The sequence below is a fragment of the Aethalodelphis obliquidens genome, unplaced genomic scaffold (genome assembly GCF_003676395.1).
Source record: "Aethalodelphis obliquidens isolate GAN/ISIS:26980383/991018 unplaced genomic scaffold, ASM367639v1 scaffold14, whole genome shotgun sequence".
Lineage (NCBI taxonomy): Eukaryota > Metazoa > Chordata > Mammalia > Artiodactyla > Delphinidae > Aethalodelphis > Aethalodelphis obliquidens.
The window spans coordinates 39,674,716-39,701,304 of NW_020837958.1; the positions used below are offsets into that span (position 1 = coordinate 39,674,716).

A 26,589-nucleotide genomic window follows, 5' to 3' on the forward strand; every position below is an offset into this window, starting at 1 on the left:
TTGTGTAATGAAGGTGAGATCTATTAATCAGATAACTGAATAGCTACATGCTGTGGTAAGTGAGATAAAGAAATTATACAGGCTGCTTTAAGAGCAGAGGAACCTAGAAGAGGGATGCCAGTGGTCAGCTGCAGGAAAATAATTAATAGTTGCTGAATAAATATAAATACTTAGATTTGCAGTTAGATAAATCAAAGAGCAATTATTCATCAGAATCACAAAATTTGAAAACGGAAGGGAGCTTTGAGATCGCCAACTAATAATCACCAACTTAGACCAACTAATTTTATAGATGGGAATAATGAGGCCCAGTGAGGGGAAAGGGACTTATTCAAGGGCCCACCACAAGGTCAAGTTAGTGCAGGTCACCGGACGCCCAGTCAGCACTTCCCACTGCACAGGGTTCATTACTTCAAAGGGAGTTTCTGAAGGATTCCTGAAGTGGCAGGCTCCTTTCTTCTGCTACACTTAAAAGAATTCATTTCCAAAATGATGTTCAGGAAGGAGTCTGTAGGATCAACCTACAGAGAGCACCTCTGCTGTGTTCTCCCTGGTACACTTCTAGGCCTCTGTGTAGAGGAAGAGAGCATGTGAATACTAGAAGCAAACTCTTTTTGGGAAGGGGACCTCAGTTCTGACCCATCTGACCCTGGCATGGGCCTCTGTTGCTATTTTGCAGGCTCTGACCTTCAGACTGATGTTCCCTTTCTTAAAACACAGTGCTGCCCTTTCTCTGTGCATTCTGCCCAAGAGCACATTCACTGGAGGAGCACGAGTGGGCTGGCAAAGGGCAGTTGGCCCTGCCTTGGGAAATCGGAATCCTACTCAGATGTTTCCAGGCCCAGTGCAGGTGGAGGAAAGCACAGAACGCAGAACAGACCTGGCCCAACTGACGCTGACCTCTCCCTCACCCAAGGGAGTCTTGGCCTCCAGCTGCCACTGTTGGCGGTGATGAGCTCATGCCGGATACCAGCCAGGCTCATCTGAGGACTGCTTGGAGCCGATTAAAGCCTTGATGAAATGCGGGTGCCTGGATGGCAGGTGGCTCTGGAGAGCTTGGGGCTCTGGTGCCCAGGCGCTCTCATCTCTAACTCAACTATGCAGTGACTCCTCTATGTCCATAGGATCTGGGATACAGAAACACCTTTCCCTGGGGACAGCAAGGACAGTTCATCATTCTGCACTGAATAGGCCGAAGGCAGAGGACAGGACTCAGGGTCACTGAGGGCCCCTTTTAGCCCTGACCTATCATATGAACTGCAGTAATACCACAGAATTCCTCCATTTCCCAAAATGCTCCTGACTGGACTGCTGGGTCCTTCTGGATGACTAATGGCCATCACTCTCCAAAGGCTTTTCTCAAGTCAAGTGACAGGCTAACATCTACACTTCAGGTCTCCATGTATATGCTATTTGCTCAGGGAAGACCTCCCTCACCTTCTTCAGACTAGATTAGGTCTCCATTACACTCTCCTAGTACCCTTTACTTTTCATTAATACTACTTCTCTCCGTGGTAATTACCTAATAATTTTGTGATTATTTGCCTAATGTCTATACTCTGCCAGACTTAAAGCTTCATAAGAATGGGGAGTGCAGGAATTCCCTGGCAGTCCAGTGGTTAGGATTCCACACTTTCACTGCCAAGGGCGCAGGTTCAATCCCTGGTCAGGGAACTAAGATCTCACAAGCTGCGTGAAGCGGCCAAAAAAAAAAAAAAAAAAAAAAAAAAAAAGGGGAGTGCTATACTTGTTAAGGTAATAACTGGAAATCAATAAAAAAGACCAGTATGGGCAAGAGAAACTTTTACAGGTAAGTTTTTTTTTTTTGTATTTATTATTATTATTTTTTTTGCAGTACACGGGCCTCTCACTGTTGTGGCCTCTCCCGTTGCGGAGCACAGGCTCCGGACGCGCAGGCTCAGCGGCCATGGCTCACGGGCCTAGCCGCTCCGTGGCATGTGGGATCTTCCCGGACCGGGGCACGAACCTGTGTCCCCTGCATCGGCAGGCGGACTCTCAACCACTGCGCCACCAGGGAAGCCCTACAGGTAAGTTTTTAATAGTATTCTTCAAAAAGAAACTTTTATATACAACAGAGGGGCCCCTCCTATACACCACATTAGCTATGGGACCAACTGGCTTTACAGCCTGCAACCAGTTACCCATCTAAGCCAATCTTTTCTGGTTTTGAGTGGCATGGAGGATTTTCTTTCTTTTTGTTTAAAATAGCGTTATATACGATAAAGCTCACCTATTTAAAGTATACAATTTAATGGTTTTTTTTTAAAGTATATTTACAGAGTTGTGCAACCATCACCATAATCTGATTTTAGAATACCTTCATCACCCCCAAAAGAAACCCTGCACCCATTAGAAGTCACTCCCCAACGCTCCCACAGAAAACTGCTGGCATGGAGGGTTTTTAGCTCTGTGTCCAAACAACCAGAAGAAAACTTATCATCCAATCATCTGACATGACTTCTTCACCATACAGATGAAAAAAGTGATGCCACAGAGGGGCTGTGATCTGCCAGAGGCCCTACAAGGGTGAGATGGTGGCAGAGCTGGGGCAGATCATGGTCCCCAGTACCTGCATCCTAATGGCATTGCTTTGATATCTCTGCCATGCAGTGTGTCTGTCTATCCCAAACTGTTTACCCCACTGGACTTTAAGCTACTTGAGGGCAGAGGCTATGTTCTGCTCATTTGTCTTCCCCTCTTGCCCAGGAGTACCATTAGAGCAATGATGCTTAAAGTGTAGTCCACATACTTGTGCTGGTCTGTGAACTTGGTTATTAGTCATCGGTGAGACAAGCACAGTAAGTGAGAGTAAGTGTCTGGAAACTTTTATAGCAACTTAAGAGTAATTTTGTCTGTTGAACCTAATGACAAATTTGGGCCTGTATTTTATATGCCCTTTCAAAATATATTTTTTCTAATAATTTGTTTTAATCATATTTTACAAAAAAGAAAACCTGCAGAAGACAGGTTTTTCAGATAGTTTGAGAAGCACTGCCTTAAAGCAACCCCTTCCCCACTCTCTTCTGCTTCTCCTTTTCCCTGTTTCCTTGAATCTCTTGCACTGGCTCCTCTTCTCATGCTCACATCTGAAATGTAGGTTCTCTCAGTTGTGTCCTTGGGCCTCTTTAGCTCTACAACTTTCCATGGACAACTCAGACTAAGCCAGCTTCTACCACCCCCAAGAGACTGACAACTCTCGAATCTTCACGCCCAACTTACAGACCTTTTTCTCCTGAGCTTCAGACTCATTGTCCAACTGCCTGCCTCACATCTCTACAAGAGTGTCCCACAGGTTCCCTGGCTGGTCAACAGCTATTTATTAGTCACCTACTATATGCCAGCTGTGAGGTTTTTTCCTAGGAGCCGTGAATATGGCAGTGAAATAAAGAGACAAGGTCTTTGTGATTACAAGGCTTACATCCTAGTGGTGGGGAGAGACAGATGATAAACATGCAAACAAACATGATCATTTTAGGGACTGATAAGTACCATGAAGAAGATAAAATAAGGTAATATGACAGAAAGTGACTGGGGGGCTTCCCTGGTGGTGCAGTGGTTAAGAATCCTCCTGCCAATGCAGGGGACACGGGTTCGAGCCCTGGTCCGGGAAGATCCCACATGCTGCAGAGCAACTAAGCCCGTGTGCCACAACTACTGAGCCTACGTGTCACAACAACTGAAGCCCGGGCGCCTAGAGCCCGTGCTCCGCAACAAGAGAAGCCACCGCAATGAAAAGCCCGCACACCACAACGAAGAGGAGCCCCCGCTCGCTGCAACTAGAGAAAGCTCGCGCACAGCAACAAAGACCCAACGCAGCCAAAAATAAAATAAATTAATTAAAAAAAAAAAAGTGACCGGGGGAGCTATTTTACTAGGGTGGTCAGGAAGGCCTCTCTGAGGAAGGGGCATTTGAGTTGAGATCTGAATTCCCAAGGGGGAGAGTGTTCCCATCACTGGGAGAGGTTGGTACAGAGGCCCCGAGATGGAAAGGAGCTCAGTGTGCCTGAAGGGCGAAAGGAGGTCAGTGTCACTGAAGAACCGTGAACAAGCGGGGTGAGGGAGTGGCTAGAGATGAGGTCACAGAGACAGGAAGGGTCTAGATAACATAGAGCCTTGTAGGCTCTGGTAAAGGATTTGGATTTCATTTTGATTTCACTGGTATGCCAACAGAAGATTTTAAATAGCAGAAAGACAGGGTTTATATTTTAAAAAGATCCTCCTGGCAGTTTTGTGGAGGATGGATTCATGGAGACACAAGGGGAAATGGTGAGACTAGCCAGGAAGCTGTGGTGATCATCCAGGAGAACTGCATCGTGGTCCTGAACTGGGACTAGAGTTTGACTAGAGGCAAAAAAGGGATGGTTCAAGATGTACTTTAGAGGTACAGCTGACAGGACTTACTGAAGGACTTGATAGGCAGTGTAAGGGAGAAAGAGAATTCAAGGATAACTCTAAGATTTGTGGCCCGAAAACTAGGTAAATAACAGTTATCATTTATTGAGATGGAGAAGACTTGGGGGATACCAATTTTGGGAGAAAAATAGAAGTATATTTTGGCCATGATGGCACTGAGACTGAGGAAACAACTGGAGCCGGAGAAGTGAATTAAGTGGCTAGCTATCATTTCTTTTTGAGGACTTTTAACCATGAAGGGATGCAGAGAAATGAGGTGGCAGCTGGAGGTAGATATGGGGGTCAAGGGAAGTTTTTAGTTTGCTTTGTTGTTTAAGATGGGTGATATTAAGGCATATTTTTATGCCGATGGGAATGAGCCAGCAGAAAGGAGAAAAAGGATAATGTAGGAAAGACAGGGGATCACCGGAGGAGCAAAGTAATTGAGAAAGAGAGAGGAAATAGGAGTCTGAGACCAAAAGCAGAGGTGATCTTAGGAACTTCTTCCATTGCAGAGAAGGAAGGCAGCATACAGGAGTATAGATGCAGGTAGGCTGGTGGAAGTGGTGGTGGGAAGATAAGGTAGTTTCCTTATGACTTCAATTTATTTCCTCTATGAAGTGTGAAGTGAGATCATTAGTTTGGGAGTTGGGGAAGGCGAGTGCTGGAGGTCTGAGGAGAAAGAAGGTATATAAAAGTGTTCGTGATCCAGAACAAGACTGTGATTTTACTCAAGAAGTGTAGTGGGGTGGCTGGCAGTATTGAGTGTCTGAAATTCACGGACATAAATGTAAAGTGAGTCAAGTTAGCATGGTTGTGTGATATTTTTTCCTCCAGCAATACTCAGCTCTTCAGATACAGACATGAAGTAAAAAGAAATTGGGTTTAACTAGGGCTAGTGTTTCATCAGGTGGTTACAAAGAAGGGAGAGAGAAGCAAGGGAATAGTTAGAACACTGGACCATGGAATCTATAAGCGGGAAGGAGGGAGGAAGAAAATGTTCAAAACCAAACTGGTCATTCCTCTGCACATCCAATCCACCCATACCTCCTTCCAGTATTCCTTACCTCAGTACAAGCACATACCATCTACTCGGCCATCCAGTCCAGGATCTGGACCTGATCTTGACTACTCCTTCTCTCTCACCATCTGATCCTAATGATTCTACTCCTAAATCTTTCTGGGATCAATCTTTCTCTCCTTTCTCACTGCAACTGCCTTGCTGTAGGTCTCACCTAGACAATTAAAATAGCTTTCAAATGAAATATTTTCCCTTTCTCCAATCATGCCCCTCCTAATATATTTTTCCCCTATTTTCTCTAATCTTTCTTTCAGGTATAACATATATATAGAAAAGTACAAAGAAGGCATAAGGATACAGCTCAAAGAATTTTCACAAGGTGGATGCATAACTAGCACCTAGATAAAGAAGCAGAACATTATGCACCTCTGAAGCCCTCATGTGCCCTTCCCCAGTCACTACCTACCCTCTTGAGGGTAACCACCATCCTGACTTCTTACACATTGGGTGATTTGTCTATTTTGAACTTTATATATTACAGTCCAGTCATATAGTTAGTACTCTTCCATGTCTGGCTTGTGTCCAGAAATGCTAGGTTGTTGAGATTCATCCAAGTCTTGTATACAGCAAGAGTTCATTCGTTCGTTTGTTCATTCTATTATTCCATTGCGTGTCCATAATTTATTTATCCATTCAACTACTGATACACATTTTTGAAACTTCTAAACCATCTTTCACATTAAACATAAATCTGGTCCTTCCCTACCCTTAATCTTAATGGTTTCTCACTGGAGGATAAAGTTTTATGTCCTTAGCAGATCTTATGTTACAGGCCTTCATTATTGGTTCCTGCTTTCCATCCTTCAATTCATACCCCATAAATTCAGCTCTTCTGAACTACCTGCCGTGTACTGAATAAAGTATGCTGCTTTCTACTCCATACCTCTGAACATGCTGTTTCCTCTGCCTTTCTTCCTCATCCACCCAGTAAACTCACATGCATCCTTTAAGACTTAGTGTAAACACCATCTCCTATACTATGCTTTCCCTGCTCTCCCCAGAGATTTAAAAGGTCTTTTCTTTGTGATCCATCGGCACCTTCTATACATCTCCATTAATACATCAGATAGCAATTTTTTGCTAAAATGTCTGATTTCCTCACTGACCTATGAGTTCCTTAAGGGTAAAGACCATGTCTGGATCATCTTTTTTTTTTTTTTTTTTTTTTTGCGGTATGCGGGCCTCTCACTGTTGTGGCCTCTCCCATCGTGGAGCACAGGCTCCGGACGCACAGGCCCAGCGGCCATGGCTCACGGGCCCACCCGCTCCGCCGCATGTGGGATCTTCCCGGACCGGGGCACGAACCCATGTCCCCTGCATCGGCAGGCGGACTCTCAACCACTGCGCCACCAGGGAAGCCCCTGGATCATCTTTTATTACCCAGGTGCCTAGGCACATGGGTGCCTATGACAGGAGAGATGCTCAATAAGTGCTTGAAAAATAAGTAAGAAGACTCGCCCAGGGGTTACATAGTACCGTATGTGGGAGCTGGAAGGGGTCCTTGGAATCAGCCACACTAATTTCTCCATTTTACTATGGAGGAGAAAGGTTTTGCCTAAAGCAGATAGGGTTTGCTGGTGGCAGAGCCAGAAGGTCTGATCTTCAGCCCAGGGCTCATCCCCCTTCCCTGCACTGCTGGCAAGAATCAGAGGGTGACATTTCCATAGAGGACAGCCTGGGGCAAAACTGATCCTCTTAACATCTGGCAGTGCAGCCAGATGGGCAGACAGTGAAGTGGAACAAGGAATGGAGCTCTAAGTTTCTAGCCCCGACAACAAAATAACAGGCTGTTAAAGGGAAGATATCAGCACTGGAAAGCTTCCTTGCCTCAGGCGGCAATGGTTGGGAATTTAAGGACAGCTGGTTAACACTGACAACTGAGCCCTATACTTGGGCAGAGGGACATGGAAGGGCAAGAAAGTAGGTAGGAAAGAGGCTAAGGGAAGCCCTGGGGAAGATGCTATTAGGTTTCATAAAGCCCAGTGTTTCTGAGGTGATGAGCACTAGTGGCTGAAAAGGCAGGGGCACTGTGACTAAAAGAAGGACGATAGCTTCATACATGAAGCTCTAAAAAGCCAGATATATTATGACACTCAGAGCAAGTGGGCCAGGAAGCAAAGACACCACATCTCCAGTGACATCCAAATCTACAGTGGCTCTGGAGATTCCGGCACATCCAAATATGTACTAAACTATGTGCAGGGCATTGTGGCAAAGGAGGCAGGGAAAGTAAGGCCCTCAAATGACCTCAGTCTAGCAGCGGGGACTGGACCCAAATCACAGGGAACAGGGAAGACTTTAGAAGGGAGGTGGCATGAGAGCTGCAGACTGGCTGGTAGAAAGCATTCCACTAGGCTGAGAAACAAAGTCTTGAAGGGAAATGAGAGGCAGAAAGACCTGCATGAGGTAGGAACACAGAAGCGACGTTACGCTGTAGCTGGAGTATTAGGGCAGCAGTGGGAAAAAAAAGCTAAGTGAGGGTCAGACTAGAACAACTCTAAAACCAGGTTAACAAATTAGGATGAGTAGGATTCCTTTTTTTTTAAAAAAATACATGAGCACTGGGTGCTTTTCAAGTTAATAACAGATATTATATGTAGAGTGCTTACTCTGTAGAACCTACACACGCCCAATCCTACAAAACCTTAGATGGTAGGTGGCATGCTCCCATTTCCATATGAGGAAAGAGAACTGCAGAGCGGTCACAGCTTAGCCAGGACACACAGCTATTAAGGACAGGGCTGGATTCAGATCCTAACTCCACAGTTTATGCTCCCTCTTTGTGGTCTTTCTCACCTGGGGTTTCTCCTTTGAACCACAACTGGGAAATTATTTGAGTAATGATTTTCTCAATTCTCTCAAGAATGGTACATAACTCGTACCACTTTAGATGCCTGGGAGAGAAATTAATTCCTTGTGTGCAACAGACGCCTTAAAACATTAGAGCTTAATTTTCCAAGGAACCCTGGTTGAGAAAGGCTGCGTGACAAGAGATATGTTTTAGGAAAATCAATCCGGCAGTGGGATCACATCCCTGGGAGGAAAAAGCTGCAAAAGCACCTAAACAGCCTCGGAACTACTGGGATGAGTCAGCTCCAGGGGCTTGAGGAAGGAGGCCCCCATCTTCTCTAATTACTTGTCTTCTCAGTTGTCCTGCCCTTCCTTCATTCCTCCAACCTTTTCTTGTACTTGGCAGTCAAGTACTGAAGCAGAGCCTTCCTGCTCATAAGCCAGCAACCCAGGCAGAAGCAGCATCTTCAGAGATGAAAACCACAGAAGCCAGTGCACCCACTTTTCTGTGGAGGCTGGGGGTAGAAAACTGGCACTACTGAACTCAGAACTCTTCCACAGAAATCCATCTGGCAAACTCCTATTACTCTCCCTGATAAGGCTGAAGCACACCATCCTCTGGGAAGCTTTCTGTAACTGATTCCACCTCCCTGCTCACCAGGCAGAAGCAGGTATTTCCTCCTCGGTATCCCCACAGCCCCTTGTCCAGGACCCTGCTCGAGCATCTGCCTGCTGTCACTGCCTGTTTCCATGTCTGTCTCCTCTACCAGTCTGAGCCTCTCTCAGGGTCAGGGACAGTTTGCCAGATCCATCTTAGGATGCCCTGAGGTCCATCTCAAAGATGGCAACTGGCTTACCCAGAGTCACACTACAGAGCTGAGATCAGACACACTACAGGTCTGTCTGATCCCCAAGACTGTGTTCTTTTCACTATGTTTCAGGGTCTCCCAAAGATGAAGAAGGGCCTTTCTGTGCTAAGCACCCAGCCCAACACTGAAGAGTTCAGAGGCGGTGCTATCAGAGTAGACCAGACCACCTGGAGAGGCTTCCTTAGAGGTAGATCCTTGAAGAGTCTGAGGATCTAGCTGAGGAGAGAGGGCACACGATGGTGTTTTAGGCAAGGTGGGGAAGCTGAGGGGCAGAAACAGAATTAAGAAGCCATTAGGTAGGAGTACAGGTTTCATGGGGGAGGAATGGGATTACAGCTGCCAGGTGAGAGTTTGATTTCTTTATACAATCGTGGAGCACCTACCTGTACTAGGAGCTTTTATAGATGTCATCACTAATCCTTATGCCCACTAATCACTGTGATATTTCCCAGGTGTTACTTTACAGACAAGAAAACTGAGGCTTAGAGAGTTAAAGTAACATGTCCAAGCCAACAGAGCTAGTAGCTGGGGAAGCTGGGATTCAAACCCAGGTTGGTCTGACTCTGAAGCCTAAAGTCCTTTTTATTACTCCATGCTGACTCTTAAGAGGTCAGAGAACTTCCCACATTACCAGACTGATGCTGCTGCCTGGACCACCCCCCACCCCCAGCTCTCACGTGGGGACTGCTGATCAGAGGGCAAGCGCGGTTGCCCCCTCTAGCTCTAACCCTCTAAGATCTGGGGGCCCTAAATCCCTGTGGACTAAGCAATTTCAAGGACAAGGGTTCGGTGTTGACCTCGTGAGCACAGGCTGGCCCTGTGTCTAAACCTGCCTTGGATCTCACAGAGAAAGCCTCTAAGGTGCTGTAGCAAAGCCGGTGGCAAATATAGGCTAAAAAAGCTGGATGGTCAGGAAGGCAGGGCCTGTATTCCCTGAAACCTTCTGGAGGAGGTCAGCTGAGGTCAGAAAACTTCGGAAATGTCACTGACAAGAGCCCCTAGGACAAGGGAGCAGGATCCTGCCTCTCGGTTGGCTGGTCACACACACAAGCAGACCAAGAGAGGTCAAGGGGGGAGGGAGGTCAGAAGTTGGCAAGCCTGCAGGCCCTGAGTGATGGCCACTTGTTCAGGTCAGGAAGGGAGAAATAAGTGGGTTAATGGTTTTGGCCCTTGAGGCTGGGAGGCTAGGGCAGGGGGTGTAAATGGATTCTGGGTAAAAAGGCAGGTGGGTGAACTGTAAAGGTGGGGGCTAAGGGCATCTGTTCCAAGTCAACAAGCAAGAACCATGCCCCTGGAATTGCTCAAAGGGCCAGCCTTGGCCTGGGGGGTGAGGGTGGAGGGGTGCTTCATAAAAGGCCTGTGTTTCTTCATTTCAAAGGTGTTCGATCTGGAAGGCTGGGGAGAAGGACTCTTTTTAGAGTGAATTCCCTGTCTGCTTAGGGGCTGAGGGGAAGCAGGGAATGTAAACCACTGGACAATAGCTGGGGGTATTGATTGATTTTAAGGCATGGCAGAGAGAAGCTCCATGGTGAACACTGCAACTCCTAGCTACAGATGTCTCGTTGGAGAGCTTTCCAAAGGACAAAGTGAGTAGCATCTTGCTTGGGGACATTTTCTAAGTCTCTGCTTCTGAGAGCAATGAGTTCTTGCTCCAAAAGCATCAGTCATCCCAGGCGCCGTCACCACATCTGTGAGCAGTCCTGCGCCTCACAATGTACATGCCCCAGATCAAGGCACACTCTGGGTGCTCTGGGGCAGGTAGGTCCCTTGTAGGCTGGGGATATGGGCCAGGCCTGAGTCTTAAGTGAGTACGGCTGGGGCTGATGGAAGGTGGCAGGATTTGAGGGTTACTGAGAAATCCTTCCAGTCCAATCACATGACAAGGACTAGAAAATGATCTGGGGAGGTTGGGCCAGGGAGGCAAAGGCTCTGGGACTTAAAGAACTTTCGTTGAAGACTGGGTTTTGAAAAAGTGATTGGCTGCAAAGGACAGGTGGCAGAAGATACAGAGAAGAAAATCACACCTCATTTAAAAGAATCTATTTCAACCAGTCAGAGAAGAACTAAAATGGAATGGACTCCTAGGGAAGAAGTAGGATTCCCTGAGTCCCTGAGAGAATCCAAGGAAATGCCAGTCAGCCAGCTGTTGGAGAGGTTTCTGCCAGGAGAAGAGAAGTCAGGCAATCAGGGTAACCCAGAGGACTTCTGAGGATCCTTCTAGCTCCCAGGTTCTATGAAGAATGACCACTGACAAGGAATACCCTGGCGTCCAGGCCCAAGAGAGGGTCCCTAAACCTTTAAGAAGTGTAAGTGAGGGCATAAAAAGGCAGTCAATGCCTTACTCACTCTGGGGCCTGGGCACCACACATCCTGGCAAGATGCTTCCCTCCCTATTCCAAGGAGAGGCTGGAGTGGGATGAGGGAAAGTGACTGCGTGGGAGGCATCTGACAGGGTGGCAGGTAACTCTGTAGCGGGCCTGGACAGGACCAGACTAGCCTGAGTCTGGGGATGGTATGTATTAACCCTCCAATTAAATCAATGCTCTCTAAAGGAAGGGTATTCAATCATTCAGCAAAGAGTTACTGAGTGCTTACTGTGTGCCAGGTACTTTACCAGGTGCTGGGAATGAATCAGCCATGGTTCTTGCCTTTGCTTTCAGGGAGCTCAGAGTCAGGTTAGAGAAAAGGCTACTGAACACACAAAAACAATTCCAGATTGCAACAAGTGCGATGACAGAAAAGAGTAGGGTACCATGACCCAGAGTAATGGAAGGAGCCTAATTTAGACTGGGGTGGAGGTGGGATCAAGGAAGATGTCTTTGAGACTGGGGTTAGTAGAGATTTGAAGGGTCTCCCCCTTGGTCCACCAGCCCTGCTCTGGAGGTCACAGGGAAGAAGACAGGACACTTTGGGGGAGAGCAACAATCAAGAAAACTCTCAGAGCATGTGCAGACAGGCAGGATGGCATGGTACCTCACACAATCACAGGCAAAGAATGCACTCCAGCCACATGAGGGCATATCACACATGCACACGGCCACTCTCATGAAGTGCAGGCACCCTCGAGGCATTTCCAGCTCTAAGAGGGTAACAAGGCTCTGGGGAAGCATGGCATTTCCAGGATAGAAAGGTTGCTAAGTCCTTACCCTCTTTCCCTGCCCCCCCGCCCCGCCCCATTCACCCATGACCTCACCTCCACCAAGCAGCTCCCTGACGGTGCGGTAGTCGTCGGCAAGGACAGCATAGTGCAGGGCTGTGCAGCCCTTGAAGCTGGCACGGTTGTTCAGCCGGTTGTTGAAGTCATCCTCTCGGGTGACCAGGACTAGAGGGACAGCAACACAAATCCTTCCATTAGCAACAAATGCCATGAGCTGCCAACCTCGTCTTCTTTCTCTTGGCATTTTAATTCCCTCATTCACTCATCTACCTACTTACTAAACATATAATGGCACCTACTATGTGCCTGGCCATCTGTGCTGGGAAAGAGGAGGTAAAACAGAGCCCATCCACAAATGTTTACTGACATCCATTATGTTGATAGGATTCACTTGGGGACACGGAAATGAATCAGACATGGTCCCTGACCTAATCTGACAAAGGAGGCAGACAGTAGACAGATGTTTACAGTATTGAGATAAATGCCATTATAGGTATAACGGGATGATATAGAAAGCCAGAAGGGAGCTTAGCTCAATTTGGGCATGGAGAGGATCTCAAAAGAGGACAGTCTTGAAGGGTGAAGAGAAGTTATCCAGGTGAAGAAAAGAAGGCTAGGGTAAGACTCGGGACAAGGGACTTCCCTGGTGGCACAGTGGTTAAGAATCCGCCTACCAATGCAGGGGACACGGGTTCGAGCCCTGGTCCGGGAAGATCACACATGCCGCAGAGCAGCTGGGCCCGTGCACCGCAACTACTGAGCCCATGGCTCTGGAGCCCGTGAGCCACAAGTACTGAGCCCGCGTGCTGCAACTACTGAAGCCTGCGCGCCTAGAGCCCATGCTCTGCAATGGGAGAAGCCACTGCAATGAGAAGCCCGTGCACCACAACGAAGAGCAGCCCCCACTCGCTGCAACTAGAGAAAGCTCACGCACAGCAGCAAAGACCAAATGCAGCCAAAAATAAATTAAAAAAAAAAAAAGAAAAAAGACATGGGACAAGTCAGGAAAGAGACAGAGGCTGTTCTTAGCAGAACAGTAACATACCTCCTCTGTGCTCTGAAGACGTCTACTATCTAGTGAGTATTTAATATTTCGTAAAGAACTTTTAAAATTTATAAAAGCCATTAAAAATTTGAAAGTACAAAGAAGAAAAAGCATCATTATCTCTGCAACTTGAGAAACTGCATTTAGTATTTTGGTACACGTCCTCTGATATCTATATCTACATCTATATCTATAGGTATAGCTATACCTGCATATATATCCTACAAAACTGGAATTTACTACATTGCAATTTTGTAATCTGCCCTTTTTTCCCTTAATAAATGTACTGTGAACATTGTTTTTGAAGGTAGGAAGAATAAGCATTTCATGTGTCAAAGAACCAAAAACCCCCAGGCTCACTCTAGTGCTAATATTAGTGAGTCTCTCTCTCCAAATTGATACAAAAGAACCTAAAACCAGTTGCATCACTCTAGGTTAGGTGACCAAACATGTCCTTGTTCACCTGGGACAGTCATGACTTTTGCTTTTTGTCCTGAATGGTCCCACTCTGGACAATATTTGGAAGGCTACCCAACCTCTGGGCCCTCCCTTGGGAACTGAGCCCCCGTGGAACGATACCTATGCTGCTTAGGTGATGGGGTTTCTTTCTGCCTCATGCAGAAATTATTGGAGTTCTTGCCTTATGTTCCCTCCTGAGCTTAGTTCATTGGAGGAGGAATTTGGTTCCTACCTACCTGTACCCACTCCTCCCCGAGTCCAGGGCATAGGGCCTGCAGAGGGCAGGCTCCTCCTACCTCCCACTGGATAAAGGCGTGTAATTCATAACCTTGCCTATGTAGTCAAAAGCACCAGACAATTCTGAAACCATTCTTTTCCAAGCTGTCTTGGAATGGAATCTATGCATTTTCCCCTCCTACAAAACTGAACTTGCTATTTAAAGTCCCAAAAGCCAGAAGACTGTCATGCCTTTTCCTAATCCTAATAGATTTCACTTACTGACCTTCCTCTACTCTGGCTGACATGGTCATTTCACACAATCTATTTAATTCTCCTAACTACCTTATATAGTAGGCATTATAATTCCCATTTTATAGATGAAAGCTAAAGCACAGAGATCATAGAGCTAATAAGTGGTTAAGTGAGGATTAGAACCCAGGTCTAATCTGAGTCCTCACCCTTTTTCCCCATCACAGCATGCTGTCACTCTCATTTTGCAAATGAGGGAATCAGAGCCCAGATCCCAGATGTTCTGGTCCCAGCCTTGGCTCCTACTCCCTCTTCTTTCCCTGCTCAAGTGAAGGTGCCAGCACACTCTCTGTGGAACTTGCCCTAACAAAGATCAGCCTGAGGTTTGTAGCTAATACCGGATAAGCTTACTTAGGTGGAAGCATTTCAAATGTTTGGTCAAAATGAAGTTGTTGGAGTGTGTAACTGGGGAACAGACCACACTTTCTTGTGGTATGGTGAATCAATGGTCCATCAGCTCTTCTGTAGCAGTCAGAGGCTCTCCTGACTGATGACCCCCACCCCTGGAGTTATCTGACCTTTCCTGGAGCAGGGAAAACAGGAAGAAGGCCTCTGATTAGCTAACGTGTAAGTCCGTTGTGCAATGGCATCTGCATTTTTCTCATAAGAGCCCTTTAGGATCTAACTCAGAGATTAACTCTTGGTCACGAACAGTCTCATCAAATCATGGTAAGGGATCTTGTTTCCAGCCCACTGCAGATTAGAAGAAGCAAACTAGAAGGCTAGGGAGAAGTCTTCAGAATCAAGTACGCTGATTACAATCAAGTGCTGACCTGGCAGGGAGGGAAAAGAACAGCACAATATAAAGCTGAAAGAGGAAGCCACAGAATACAGTGCCTCAAGAGCCCCTAGGGCACCACTGAATTGCCACGTAGGACATTAACTGCTAGATATAATGATGAACCTGACGAAAAGTGATAGCTGGTTCAAGAAAGCAGGAAGGGTATAATCCATTTTACAAAGAAAATATATCATTCATTCAAAATATATCATTAATGAACACCAATGCATGGTAGCTTCTGGAGATATACTAATAAGACACACTTCTTGACTCTAAGAAGTTAACAGTCTAATGCAAGAATCAGACCACTGAATGGACAAATTATAACACTGTTTCACGAGTGCAAGACAGAGCTATACACAGGGTGCCTACCATAAAAAAGTAGATGAACTCAAGGGACACAGCTGGTCTATTTGGTTCAGGGACAAACATCAGCAGAGTGGCAGTGTCACAGCCCAGCTAATAAGGAATGTCCATGAAGAGGGCCCCTGCTCCCCTCTGAGGTCTCATCACTTACCATCCCCTTCCTAATGCTCTTTCTTGCCTCTTGGATTTTGCAAATACTATTCCACAGCCTGGAACATTTCCCCCTCTCCCATGCCTTCAACTGACTAACTCCAATTCACTTTTAGGCCTCTGATTAAAAGTCATTTCCTCTAGTGATTCTTGCTGAGTTTGAGGTAGTTACTCCTCCCAAGAGCTTCCCTAGCACTTTAGGCATTTCCCAATTATGGTATTTATTACCCACTCCATTGCAATCATCTGTTTACTTGACTACATTCCCCACTAGACCAAAAGCACAATAAGGACAGGAAGTGTGACTGTCTTCCCCACAGCTGTATCCCAGTGCCCAGTACAGTGTCTGACCATAAATATGTGCTTAACAAATACTTGCTGAATCAGCAAATGCATACCTAATACATAAATAAGGCCCTAATATTACCTTGTTTTGGGAATAATAATAATAATGCCAGCCAGCAGTATTTAGTAGAGGAAGTAGAGTGCAGCTGTTAAAAAAGTGAGCTCTGGAGCCAGACCACTTGTGTTTGGGTCCCAGTTCTGAATTTTTTTTTTTTTTTTTTAACATCTTTATTGGGGTATAATTACTTTACAATGGTGTGTTAGTTTCTGCTTTATAACAAAGTGAATCAGTTATACATATACATATGTTCCCATATCTCCTCCCTCTTGCGTCTCCCTCCCTCCCACCCTCCCTATCCCACCCCTCCAGGCTGTCACAAAGCACCGAGCCCCAGTTCTGAATTTACTGACTGTGTAATCTTGGGTAACTCACCTAACCTCTCCATGCCAAGTTTCTTAACCTGTATGCAGAGATGGTAACAGTGCCCTCTCATGGGATATTGTAAGGATTGAATGAGACACTGTGAGTAAAGGGGCTTGGAACAGGGCCTAACAGTACCTCTTAGTCAATGTCGGCTATTATCCTTACTGTCTAGTCTTGTGCTTCCAAAAGTGTATTCTCTCTGTGAAAAGAGGTTTGGGGAACCCTGCATGCACTTTTCCCCTCCAAAAGGCACAGTTGTGAGTAAGAACCATCTGTTTAATTTGGCATTACTCAGCAGTTTTATGTCTGACAGCCTCTTTCCACCCAACCCTTGTTAAAATCCTGCAGTACTGGTGTTCCATGGAACACTCTTTGGAACTGGGTTGTGCATAACAATCTGTAAAGCACTTCATTTACTTATTTATTTCAGAACGACCCTGTGAGGTGGAAGTTCACTCTCCCTATTTTATAGATGGGGAAGCTGAAGTTCAGCAGGGTGCCACAGTCAGTCAGCGGTGGAGCTAGGACCCAGTCCAGGTCAGCTAGGCCCATTTCATGCTCTTAACAGTAAGCTCTTTTCCCCTCATCGCCCAGTTTTAGAAGCCCTGACCCAGGATATCTTGCTGAACCCCCCAGATCATTAGATCTCATACTCTTCTGTTTAAAAAAAAAAAAAAAAAAAAAAAAGACTAAAGGTGGGAAGGAGGTGTGTGCAGCATGCACCCTCATGTTCTCACTTGCTCTCACAGAGAAAGCAGAAGCAAACCCACAGAAGCTAAAGTGACTCATCCAAGGCTGGCTCACCAGCTGGCCACCACCGTGGTCTTTTGAGGCCTGGCGTTTACAGCTGGTCCTCAGCCAGTGAACCATCCCCTCCCCAAAGACATCTACCAGCCTGTCTCCAGCACAGGGGGAGATGGGCTCAGGCTCCTGCTTCCCCTCCAGGCCAGCCATTCCTGTCCCTTCACCCTTGTGGCCACAGGAAGAATGACAAACCATTACTTTGTTATCCTTCTGCTCCCACCTCTGCCTTTTGATGTTGCAAAGTCTATGGCACGGTGCCGTGGCCAGGGTCAGTCTGAGTGCCGAGGCAGGTGTGCACCTGATGTACACTCTGCAGGATTCCCTGCACTTAGCAGTGCCAAGGAGTTAGCAGAGGTGAAAGTTGTCCCCAAAGCCCTTCCTATAGCTAGGCCACTACTCAGCACTGCTGAAACTGCAGAACAAAACTAAACAAAACAAAACAAACCACTGCCTCCCACAATAAGAAACAGTAATTTAAGGTAAAGGAGTCACACAGTCCTGAATCTTAGCTCTGTCACTTACTAAGTTCTTCTATCTGTAAAATGGGCACAACAAGCAGTAATTTAAGGAATACTAAATATTTAAGTATTATGAGAATAAAATCTGATAACAGATTTTTAAAAACATTACCACAAACATTTAGTAATGCTCTTTTCTCCCCTGGGGTAGGCACTGGGGATGCAGAAGTGAATCAGACATGGCTTCTGTCCTCATATTGCTAAGACTACTGGAGGAGACTGAAAAAAGGCATGTGGGGCAAAATGGGTGGTCTCCAGATAACAAAAGCCTTATTATCATTGCCTTGTGTGGAGGAAAGGTAACCCTAGCTAAAAGTCTCTCCTTCAGGCTCAGCCTCTACCCGCCACGCCCAGGAACTTATGCCATCTAATGTCATGGAGTGTGTAGCAGTGCCTTTAAAAACATGAGCATGTCTCCATGAGAGGGAACCTTTAGAACTAACCTGACAAACACAAGGATAACCTCTTACATTTGTGCAGCACTTTACGGTTTAGAGAGCGCTTCAATGCAATTGTTTCCTCACCCCAGGTCAACCTAGGACAGATAGGTCAAATATTATTCTATTGAACAGAGGAGACAGAGGTAAAGAGGTTGGATGGCCTGCCCAACTTGGATTGCTAATTGGTGGTGGACCAGGACTAGGTCCTGAGCCCATTTGGCTCCATCATCCACATTGCACAGCTTCGCCAGTGCCCACAGGCTCAAGCCTCACATACCCCAGCATCAGCGGACCTGGCTTGAATCTCAGGGACTAAGCTAAATTCTTACCAAGAGTCTCCAGGAAGAAGCCTCTGGGCTCACAGCTCCCTCCCCACAAGGTGTTGTGTATCTACCACCTCGTTAAATTCTCACTCCTACTGCCAGCATCGGCAAGCTGCCTCAACTTCTGCGGGCACTGTCGGCTCTGCCTCTTGTGTTTATCTTCAGCCAAGGAATGGGGCAAGAGGGAGACTCTCTGTGCTGGGTCACCAAGAGACCATCTCTGGGGAGGGCAAGGCTCTTTATTTCCTTCCACAGCCTGGATGATCCTCCTTCCTCTCCAAATCCTAACTGTTCTTTAAAGCCCAATTCAAGGCCTCCTCTTCTAGGAAGTCCTTTCCTCCCTGCTCTGCCCTGGATGCCTATCATGTTGATTGTGTGTATCCATTTACCACTTACTTATTGATCGTCTTATAACAGCTTTTGTAATACTTTCTTGTGTTAAAATTTCCCTTCTGACTCCCTAATTTCCTCATGGATGACAGAAACTAGTTCATAACATTTTCTGTATGTATCTCACCCAGCATCACTTCAGTATTTCACGTATCTTTAGCAATGAGCACACAGGAGCCTTCATTCACCCCCTGCCCTGGAGCACACCACTACTGAGCACCTCAGCACAGTGAGTGCTATGAAAGGCATGTGCGCAAACTGTCTGATGGCAGCAAAGACAGGGCACATGTCATGTGGCTTGGGGAGGAATCTCCCAGAAAAACTAACTGGAAGATGAGGTAGAGAAGAGTGTTCCAGGAAAGGAAGTGGTGCTTGCAAAGGACAGAGGGTCAAGGCTGCATTACCTGCCCATACAAGAAACTGGGAGTTCTTCAGCAAACTTGGAATGCTGAGTGAAGGCAGGTGGAGCAGTGGGCACAGATGAGGTTGCCCAGGCAGGCAGAGGCCTGATCCTGAGAGGGGTTTGGACTGTATCCTGAAAGCTATGCGCAGGCAGTGGTTTTTGTTGATGAATTAAGCAGCATGGGGAACAGCAAAAACAATAGATCAGGAGAAAAGTGAACTGGGTTCAAAAATGGCTTTCACTAAACTTGATATGTATCTCAATCCCTCCATGTCCCAGATCCCTTATTTTTTTATTTTTTATTTTTTTTGCGGTACATAGGCCTCTCACTGTTGTGGCCTCTCCCGTTGTGGAGCACAGGCTCCGGACGCGCAGGCCCAGCGGCCATGGCTCACGGGCCCAGCCTCTCCGCAGCATGTGGGATCTTCCCGGACCGGGGCACGAACACGTGTCCTCTGCATCGGCTGGCGGACTCTCAACCACTGCGCCACCAGGGAAGCCCCTCAGATCCCCTATTTTTAAAGTAGAGGAGTTTCTTCACATCAGTGGCTCTTAAACTTTAATGGCAACAGAATCACATGGGTAACTTGTAAGAAAAAAAAAAAAACAGTTGATTCTTGGGCCCTTGCTTCAGCAATTTAGATTCAATAGGCAGGGCCTGGAAATGCAGAGCTGAAAAAGCCCTTTGTGTTGCTCCTCACAGAAAACTCTGAGCAGCACTGGACTAGTCTCTGAGGGTCTGGTCTCTGAGGGTCCTTCCCATTCTAATCTTGTCATGAACACAAGAAAGATGCAAGGCTGGCCAAACCCATCCCACTTCCAAATGCCTGATCTGCTCTAGGGAAGCCAAGGATGTCTAGGCACCAGAATGTTCTTCCCAAGGCCCATGTTTAGAAAGTTAGAGCAAAGCCCCCAGGACACCAAGTCTTGGGATACTGGAGACATCCAATATCTCACTCAAACCTCCTCTCCCTGCCAAAATCCAACTGGAATTAGGTCTTTCTATAGCATATACTCTAGCCTTTTTCCTTGTTTATCCAGCAAAGTGTTACGTAATTTCCATGGGCTGGGCCATGGCGATATGAACAGGCTCTGCCCTCAAGATCTTATAAATGCTGCAAATAACATCAAAAGAATCTATCTTTTACCAAGTATCTCTGAAAGGAAAGAGTTCAGAATATTGAGCTGGAAAGACCTGGATTCTAATCCTGGTGACTCTAGAAAACTATTTCATCCCTCTGAGCTTCAAATTGCTCACTGGTAAAATAGAAGCATTAATATCTTTGAATTGGGTTGTTGTGAAAATTGAAATGATGTGATATAGTGAAGGGCACAGGAAATGGCTGCATCTAGGAAATGGTGATTTTTAAATTAACATGTCCTCTGCTGTCCTGGAACTTGTAATATACCCATATTCCTCTGTTTGACTTTCAGAGGCTCTCCTACTTGGTCCTAATGTCTCCAAATAGACTTCCAACTCCTCCCTTCCTGCTGGAGAGACCCCCCTCCATGAGATGACCCTGGTGATCCTACCATGAATCCTCAGTAGGCAGCACTGTGTATTAGGAAGAGCATAAAGGTCAGAGCCAGTCAGACTGGTAAGCAAAACTCACTGTATGACTTTGATCAAATTAACATCGCTGAGAATCTGTTTTCTCATCTGCAAGATAGATATCATCACCTATCTCATAAGATTCAATGGCAAATCCAATTAAAAAATGGACAAAGAATCTGAGTAGATATTTCTCCAAAGAAGACACACAATGGCCTAAAAGCACATGAAAAGATGCCCAACATCATTAGCCATCAAATGCAAATCAAAACCACAATGAGATACCACTTCATATCCACTAGGATGGCTAAAGTGAAAAAGACAGGCAATAATAAGTGTTGGTGAGGATGAAGAGAACCTGGAACCCTCATACATGGCTGGTGGGAATTTAAAATGATGCAGCCTCTTTGGAAAAGCCTGGTAGTTCCTCAAAAGGTTAAACATAGAGTTACTATATGACCCAGGAATTCTATTCCTAGATATAAACCCAAGAAAACTGAAAACATTATGTTCACACAAAAACTTGTACAAAAAAATTCACAGCAGCATTATTCATGATAGCAAAAGTCAAAACAACTGAAATGACTCTCAATTGATGAACGGATAAACTAAATGTAGTATAGCCATCAATGGAATATTATTCAGCTAAGAAAAAGGAATGAAGTATTGATACATGCTACAACTTGAATGAACCCTGAAAACGTGCTAAGTCAAAAAGAATTCAGCCACAAAAGATCACATATTGTATGATTCCATTTATAGGAAGTGTCCAGAATGGGCAAACCTATGGAAACAGAAAGTAGTAGATTAGTGGTTGTCTAGAGCTAGGGAGAGTTGAGAGATGTGGAGAATGATTGATAATGGGTATGGGGTTTCTTTACAGGGTGATGAAAATGTTCTAAAATTGATTGTGGTGATGGTGGCACAAATCTTGTGAATATACTATAAACCACTGAATTATGCACTTTAAATGAGTAAACTATATAGTATGTAAATTAAATCTCAATAAAACTGTTACACTAAAAAATGTAAAGAACTGAGCACATTGCCTGATGTAGTAAGGATGCAATAAATGGTAATAAATTTATTATTGTGCCCTTTCCTCTTCTTGATGCCACTCTAACCATGGCCAGAATCACCTCTTACACTAATACTGAAGAATATGTCTAGCTCACTGAAAGGAGCCCATTTCATACTCAGTGAAGGGTCACAGGTGAGTTCTGAAGGCTAATATCCCAGGACGAAGAGTCTTACATAAATATGTAACTCTTGGGGGACTTCCCAAGAGTGAAGTTCTTTAGTGAATGGATGTTACACTTGTCTCTCCAAGCAGAAACCACTGGGGGTACAGTGGTTAAGACTCTGTGCTTCCACTGCAGGGGGCATGGGTTCGATCCCTTGTTCAGGAACTATGATCTCACGTGCCATGCAATGCAGCAAAAAATTAAAAAATATATTTAAAAAATATATTTATATACATATTAATATAATACACACATATATATATATTAAAAACTCTTTAAGTAATAAGAAAATAATGGCTTCCATTTACTGAGCACTTACTATGTGCCAGGTACTGTGCAAGGAACTTTACAATTATTTTCCTTGAAAGAATCATACAGGGCTGTTATTATTATTATTCTTATTTACTAAATGAAGCAGCTGGCACTTAGGTTATGTAGCTTGTTTCAGGTCATACTGGTAGTCAATGACTGAGCTAGTCTGTTCAACTCCAAGGCTTTTACTCTCTTCTCTATGTGATATCATGGCTTCACTATTTCTTCCTTTTATTTATCTATGTTTTACCCATTCTTTACAACTCAAGAAGTCTGATTTTCACTGATCTCCCTTTCCTCTCTGCATTCTAGTACTGTCTAGTCCACATCAAATTAGTTAACATTTTCTCTTACATAGTCTTTTGTGTTCTCAGATTGCTTCATGCATACACTCTTGAGCACTGCAGGTGTTCCATAAATACTTCTTTAGTGAATGGATGTTACGCTTGTCTCTCCAAGCAGAAAACAGGTTCTTGAAGGACAGATACTGTGTCTTATAGATCTCTTTAACCTTCATGTAGAGAACGGTCATCTAGGCTGGCCTATGGCTGGAGGGTTAGACCCCGCTTAAAAATGGTTCTCACAAACACCATGCTCTCTGCCCATAGACTGGAAGGTTTCTCCTTAAAAAGAGGACCCTGGCTCACCTTATTATACCTTATCATAGTGTAGCATGAGCACTGGCACTTTCTGTAGTAGGAGCTCAGAAAGGTTTGATGAATTAAAGAGAAGACTGGGCTAGCACTTAGTCTACTGGAGACACATCAAGGGCAGCCTTCCCATTGGGATCCCAAGTCCATCTTCTCTCACTCCAAGAAAGAGAAATGGAAGAGCAGGAAGGTTGGCCTGGAACCTTAAGACAATATGTTGTTCGCCCTGCCTGTGGCCCTAGAAGCATCCTCTCTGGCCCAGGACCCTCCTCTGACCACAGACCCAGGTAGAGCTTTCCAGAGCCCATGTCTCACCTGCACACCATCAAAATCAAAGAGCTGGGCAAACTCTTAAGAATCTGTAACTTGTTCTGTTATCTTTTACTCTGTTATCTACAGACCCATCAACAGTCTGTTTGAACTTCCACTACTTCCCATCTCTCCTAACTCTCAGGGGAATAACATGCTCACAGGTATCTAGAGTCCCTTTGATCTGTCCTATAATTACCCTGATCTCACCTTCTCCTACTCCCCTGCCCCCACCCTGATCCTAACCAAAGCAGTATTCTTTCAGGTCCAGGGATCCTCTGGGCAGGGCTGGCAACAAGAGGAAGGAGTCTGACCTCTCTGCCTCTCAGCAAGCCATGCTACTTGGTTGGCTAAACTTGGTCCCTCTGTGCTCCCCATCTCTACACCTGCTTGCCTCTCCTCTGCCTTTTCTTTAAGATGTTAAAAGCCCGCAATAAAAAACAAATACAAAATGCTGTAATTAATAGCCAATTCCAAGCCAACCCAGCATCTCTACTAATAAACCTCAACACTTGCAAAAAGAACAATAAATTCTGCCCCTCTCTGGTTCTGGGGTGGTCTCTTATATATACTCTGTGTGTGTGTATGTATGTGGGTAAGTGTGTCTACATATATATTTATTTTCCTTTATTTCCCATCCAGGGAGGGGCAGAATAATGAACTGCGTGCGTCAGGGAAGATGAATCTGAGATACTAGGGAGCAGTGCGGTAAAAAGATTAAAGTGTTATTATTGTTGGTTTTTTTTCCCCCATGGTCCATTGTGACAGCTCGACCGTCATCTGTAAAAAATGTCTCAGTGAGAGATAATCATCGGAAACTCAATAAAGCGTCAGGGGGAGCCTCAGCCCCCATCAATCACTGGGTGCCTGGAAAATTTCAGCCCTCTGTCTCCCTTCCTGCTATCCATATAAATGTCTCTAATATATTTTTTGTGGTATGTGGGACCCATCCCTGATTTGGAACTTTTGATGAAAAAATATTTATACACAAAATATGTAAATCAGTTAAAAATCATAAGACTAGTTCTTTGACACCCCATCCCACTTTTTTCTTATTTTCATAAATGTATCGAATTTATTCTTTTTAATAAAACATGTCAACTAGTCTATCTCCCTCTCTTAGTTAAATGTATATATAGATTTGGAGGGCTAAAAGGATGGAAACAATTAACCTAACTGGCTGCTACACTTAATCTTGAAGTTGACCAAAAGGCCTGATGGATAGACAGTGCATTGTCCATCCTAGTGACTCTGTAGTGGCTGACACTGCTGAGAAATGACATGTAGAACCACTGGCACTGAAGGTGTGACAAGGCTCTGACAATGATGAGGAAGAGGCAGGGACATTATTAAAAATAATAGCTTGCCCAAACAGCTTTTGGCCTGGCAGATCCCCAAGACTTCGGACAAGTCAGAGGTTCTGAGCTAAGTGTGGGGCACATACAAGCTGATATGGTTGTTGGGTTCCTACAAGGGCAGGAGACAGTTCTGCTGGCATTTGGCATCATCTCTCTGCCTCAGTTTCCTTTAGTGCCTATATCACAGGGTTGCTGTGAGCACACAGTAAGTATCAATAAACATAACCTGCTGCTGTAGCTATCATCATCATCACGATCTTACCTATTATTATTACCACTTCCCCCTGCTTCTCTACTCTGGAAGGAATCAGTTCCTGCAGTACCTTCTCCTCTAGGACCTTCAAGACTCCTCTCTGCCTAAAGGATAAGGTCCAAGAATCTTGATTTGGCCCCAGCCTACTCTCTTTAAAGCAGCACCTTTACTGCTCATTACCCTCTAAAATGAATCTTCTGCTGTACAGATGCTTCACCCTAACCAGTTTACTTGCTGCCCTGAAATATGTTTTTTCTGTTTTCCACCCCTGAATATTTTGGACATAACATACCCCTTCTCTGATCACACCCAATTCACATTTAGTTGCAGGCCCTTCCATAAAACCTTATACTTTGAGGCTCAAATATCATTTTACTTCCTGATGTTTCAGACAGAGATTCTCTTCTCTGAGCTCTGATAGTCCTTGTTATCTGCACCTCTGACTGGACCCTTGTCAAACACTGTCTTGGTCATGTCGTCAATCTTTATTGTTATTAATTATCATTCTTGCTGATACCTTATATGTGCATGATACCTTGTATTTTCTCAAATATTTCATAAGTACTTCAATTTGATCTTTATAATAAACCTATGGTATAAAAAGTATTATTCTCTACAGATGAGAAAATCAAGGCTTAGAGAGCTAAAGAGAACTGCCCAAGGTCACACAGTTAGGTGATAGCCAAGCCATTCCTTGGACTCTGAGATAATGTTTGGTTCTTTGCAGATAACAGTTTGCTACCACTGAAAAGCATTTGGAAGGCTGTGACAGAGACTCTGAATGAAGTTTTATATAAGAGTATGATGAGGACAAAGATGATGATATAAAAACAGAAATTTACATTAATGGAATTCCTTCTATGTTCTACGTTTTAGGCTAGGGATAAATATACTACCCCTAACTCTCCCAATAACCTTTATTTTACAAATAAGGAGATGCAGCCTCTGAGAGGTACAGAAAATTGTTCCAGGTGTCATAGCTACTAAGTGTTCTGTACACCCATAATACCATGGCTTAAGCACACAGATGCTCTAGGAATGAAACTTAAAGTGGCAATAAAAAAGGTCTCTTCCAGGGAGGAGAAGGTCCAGATGAGTTTTTTTTTTTTTTTTTTTTTTGCGGTGTGCGGGCCTCTCACTGTTGCGGCCTCTCCCGTTGCGGAGCACAGGCTCCAGACGCACAGGCTCAGCGGCCATGGCTCACGGGCCCAGCCGCTCCGCAGCATGTGGGATCTTCCCGGACTGGGGCACGAACCTGTGTCCCCTGCATCGGCAGGCGGACTCTCAACCACTGCGCCACCAGGGAAGCCCAGATGAGTTTTTTTTAAAGCAGTTCAAGCACAAGTAGCCTAGATCATCTACTCAAGAGTGGGAGCCTGTTAGAAATGCAGAAATGCAAAATATCAGGTCCTACCTCAGGCATACTGAATCAGAATCTTGGGAGTCGGGGTGTGGCAGGAATCTGTGTTTTAACAAGCTCTCTAGGTGATTCTTAGGTCCTTGGGAGCCTTATTACTCCCATTTGAGTTTGTCTCCAAGGGCGCAGATTCTCTCTGCTTTGCCTGGGTAGGTCTGGACATGCAGTGGGTGCTAGGTGTTAACTTATAGTGAACAGATGAGCTAGG

At 45.2% G+C, this 26,589-nt stretch overlaps 1 protein-coding gene across 14 annotated transcripts in view; it reads right to left on the minus strand.

The window, feature by feature from the left end:
* The window catches only part of CLPB (ClpB family mitochondrial disaggregase), a 171,891-nt gene that overhangs the window by 82,351 nt on the left and 62,951 nt on the right, over positions 1-26,589 (minus strand). For 13 of the 14 annotated variants that reach the window (XR_003434569.1, XR_003434570.1, XR_003434568.1 and 10 more), the window contains one exon: positions 12,347-12,475. The exons of the other annotated variant lie outside the window; for it this stretch is intronic. Coding sequence is in view for 7 of the 13 variants with exons in the window: in XM_027115637.1 (XP_026971438.1) it covers positions 12,347-12,475 (129 nt within the window). In the remaining 6 variants the exon portion in view is untranslated. The remainder of the gene's footprint in view (positions 1-12,346; positions 12,476-26,589) is intronic. 14 annotated transcript variants of the gene reach the window in all.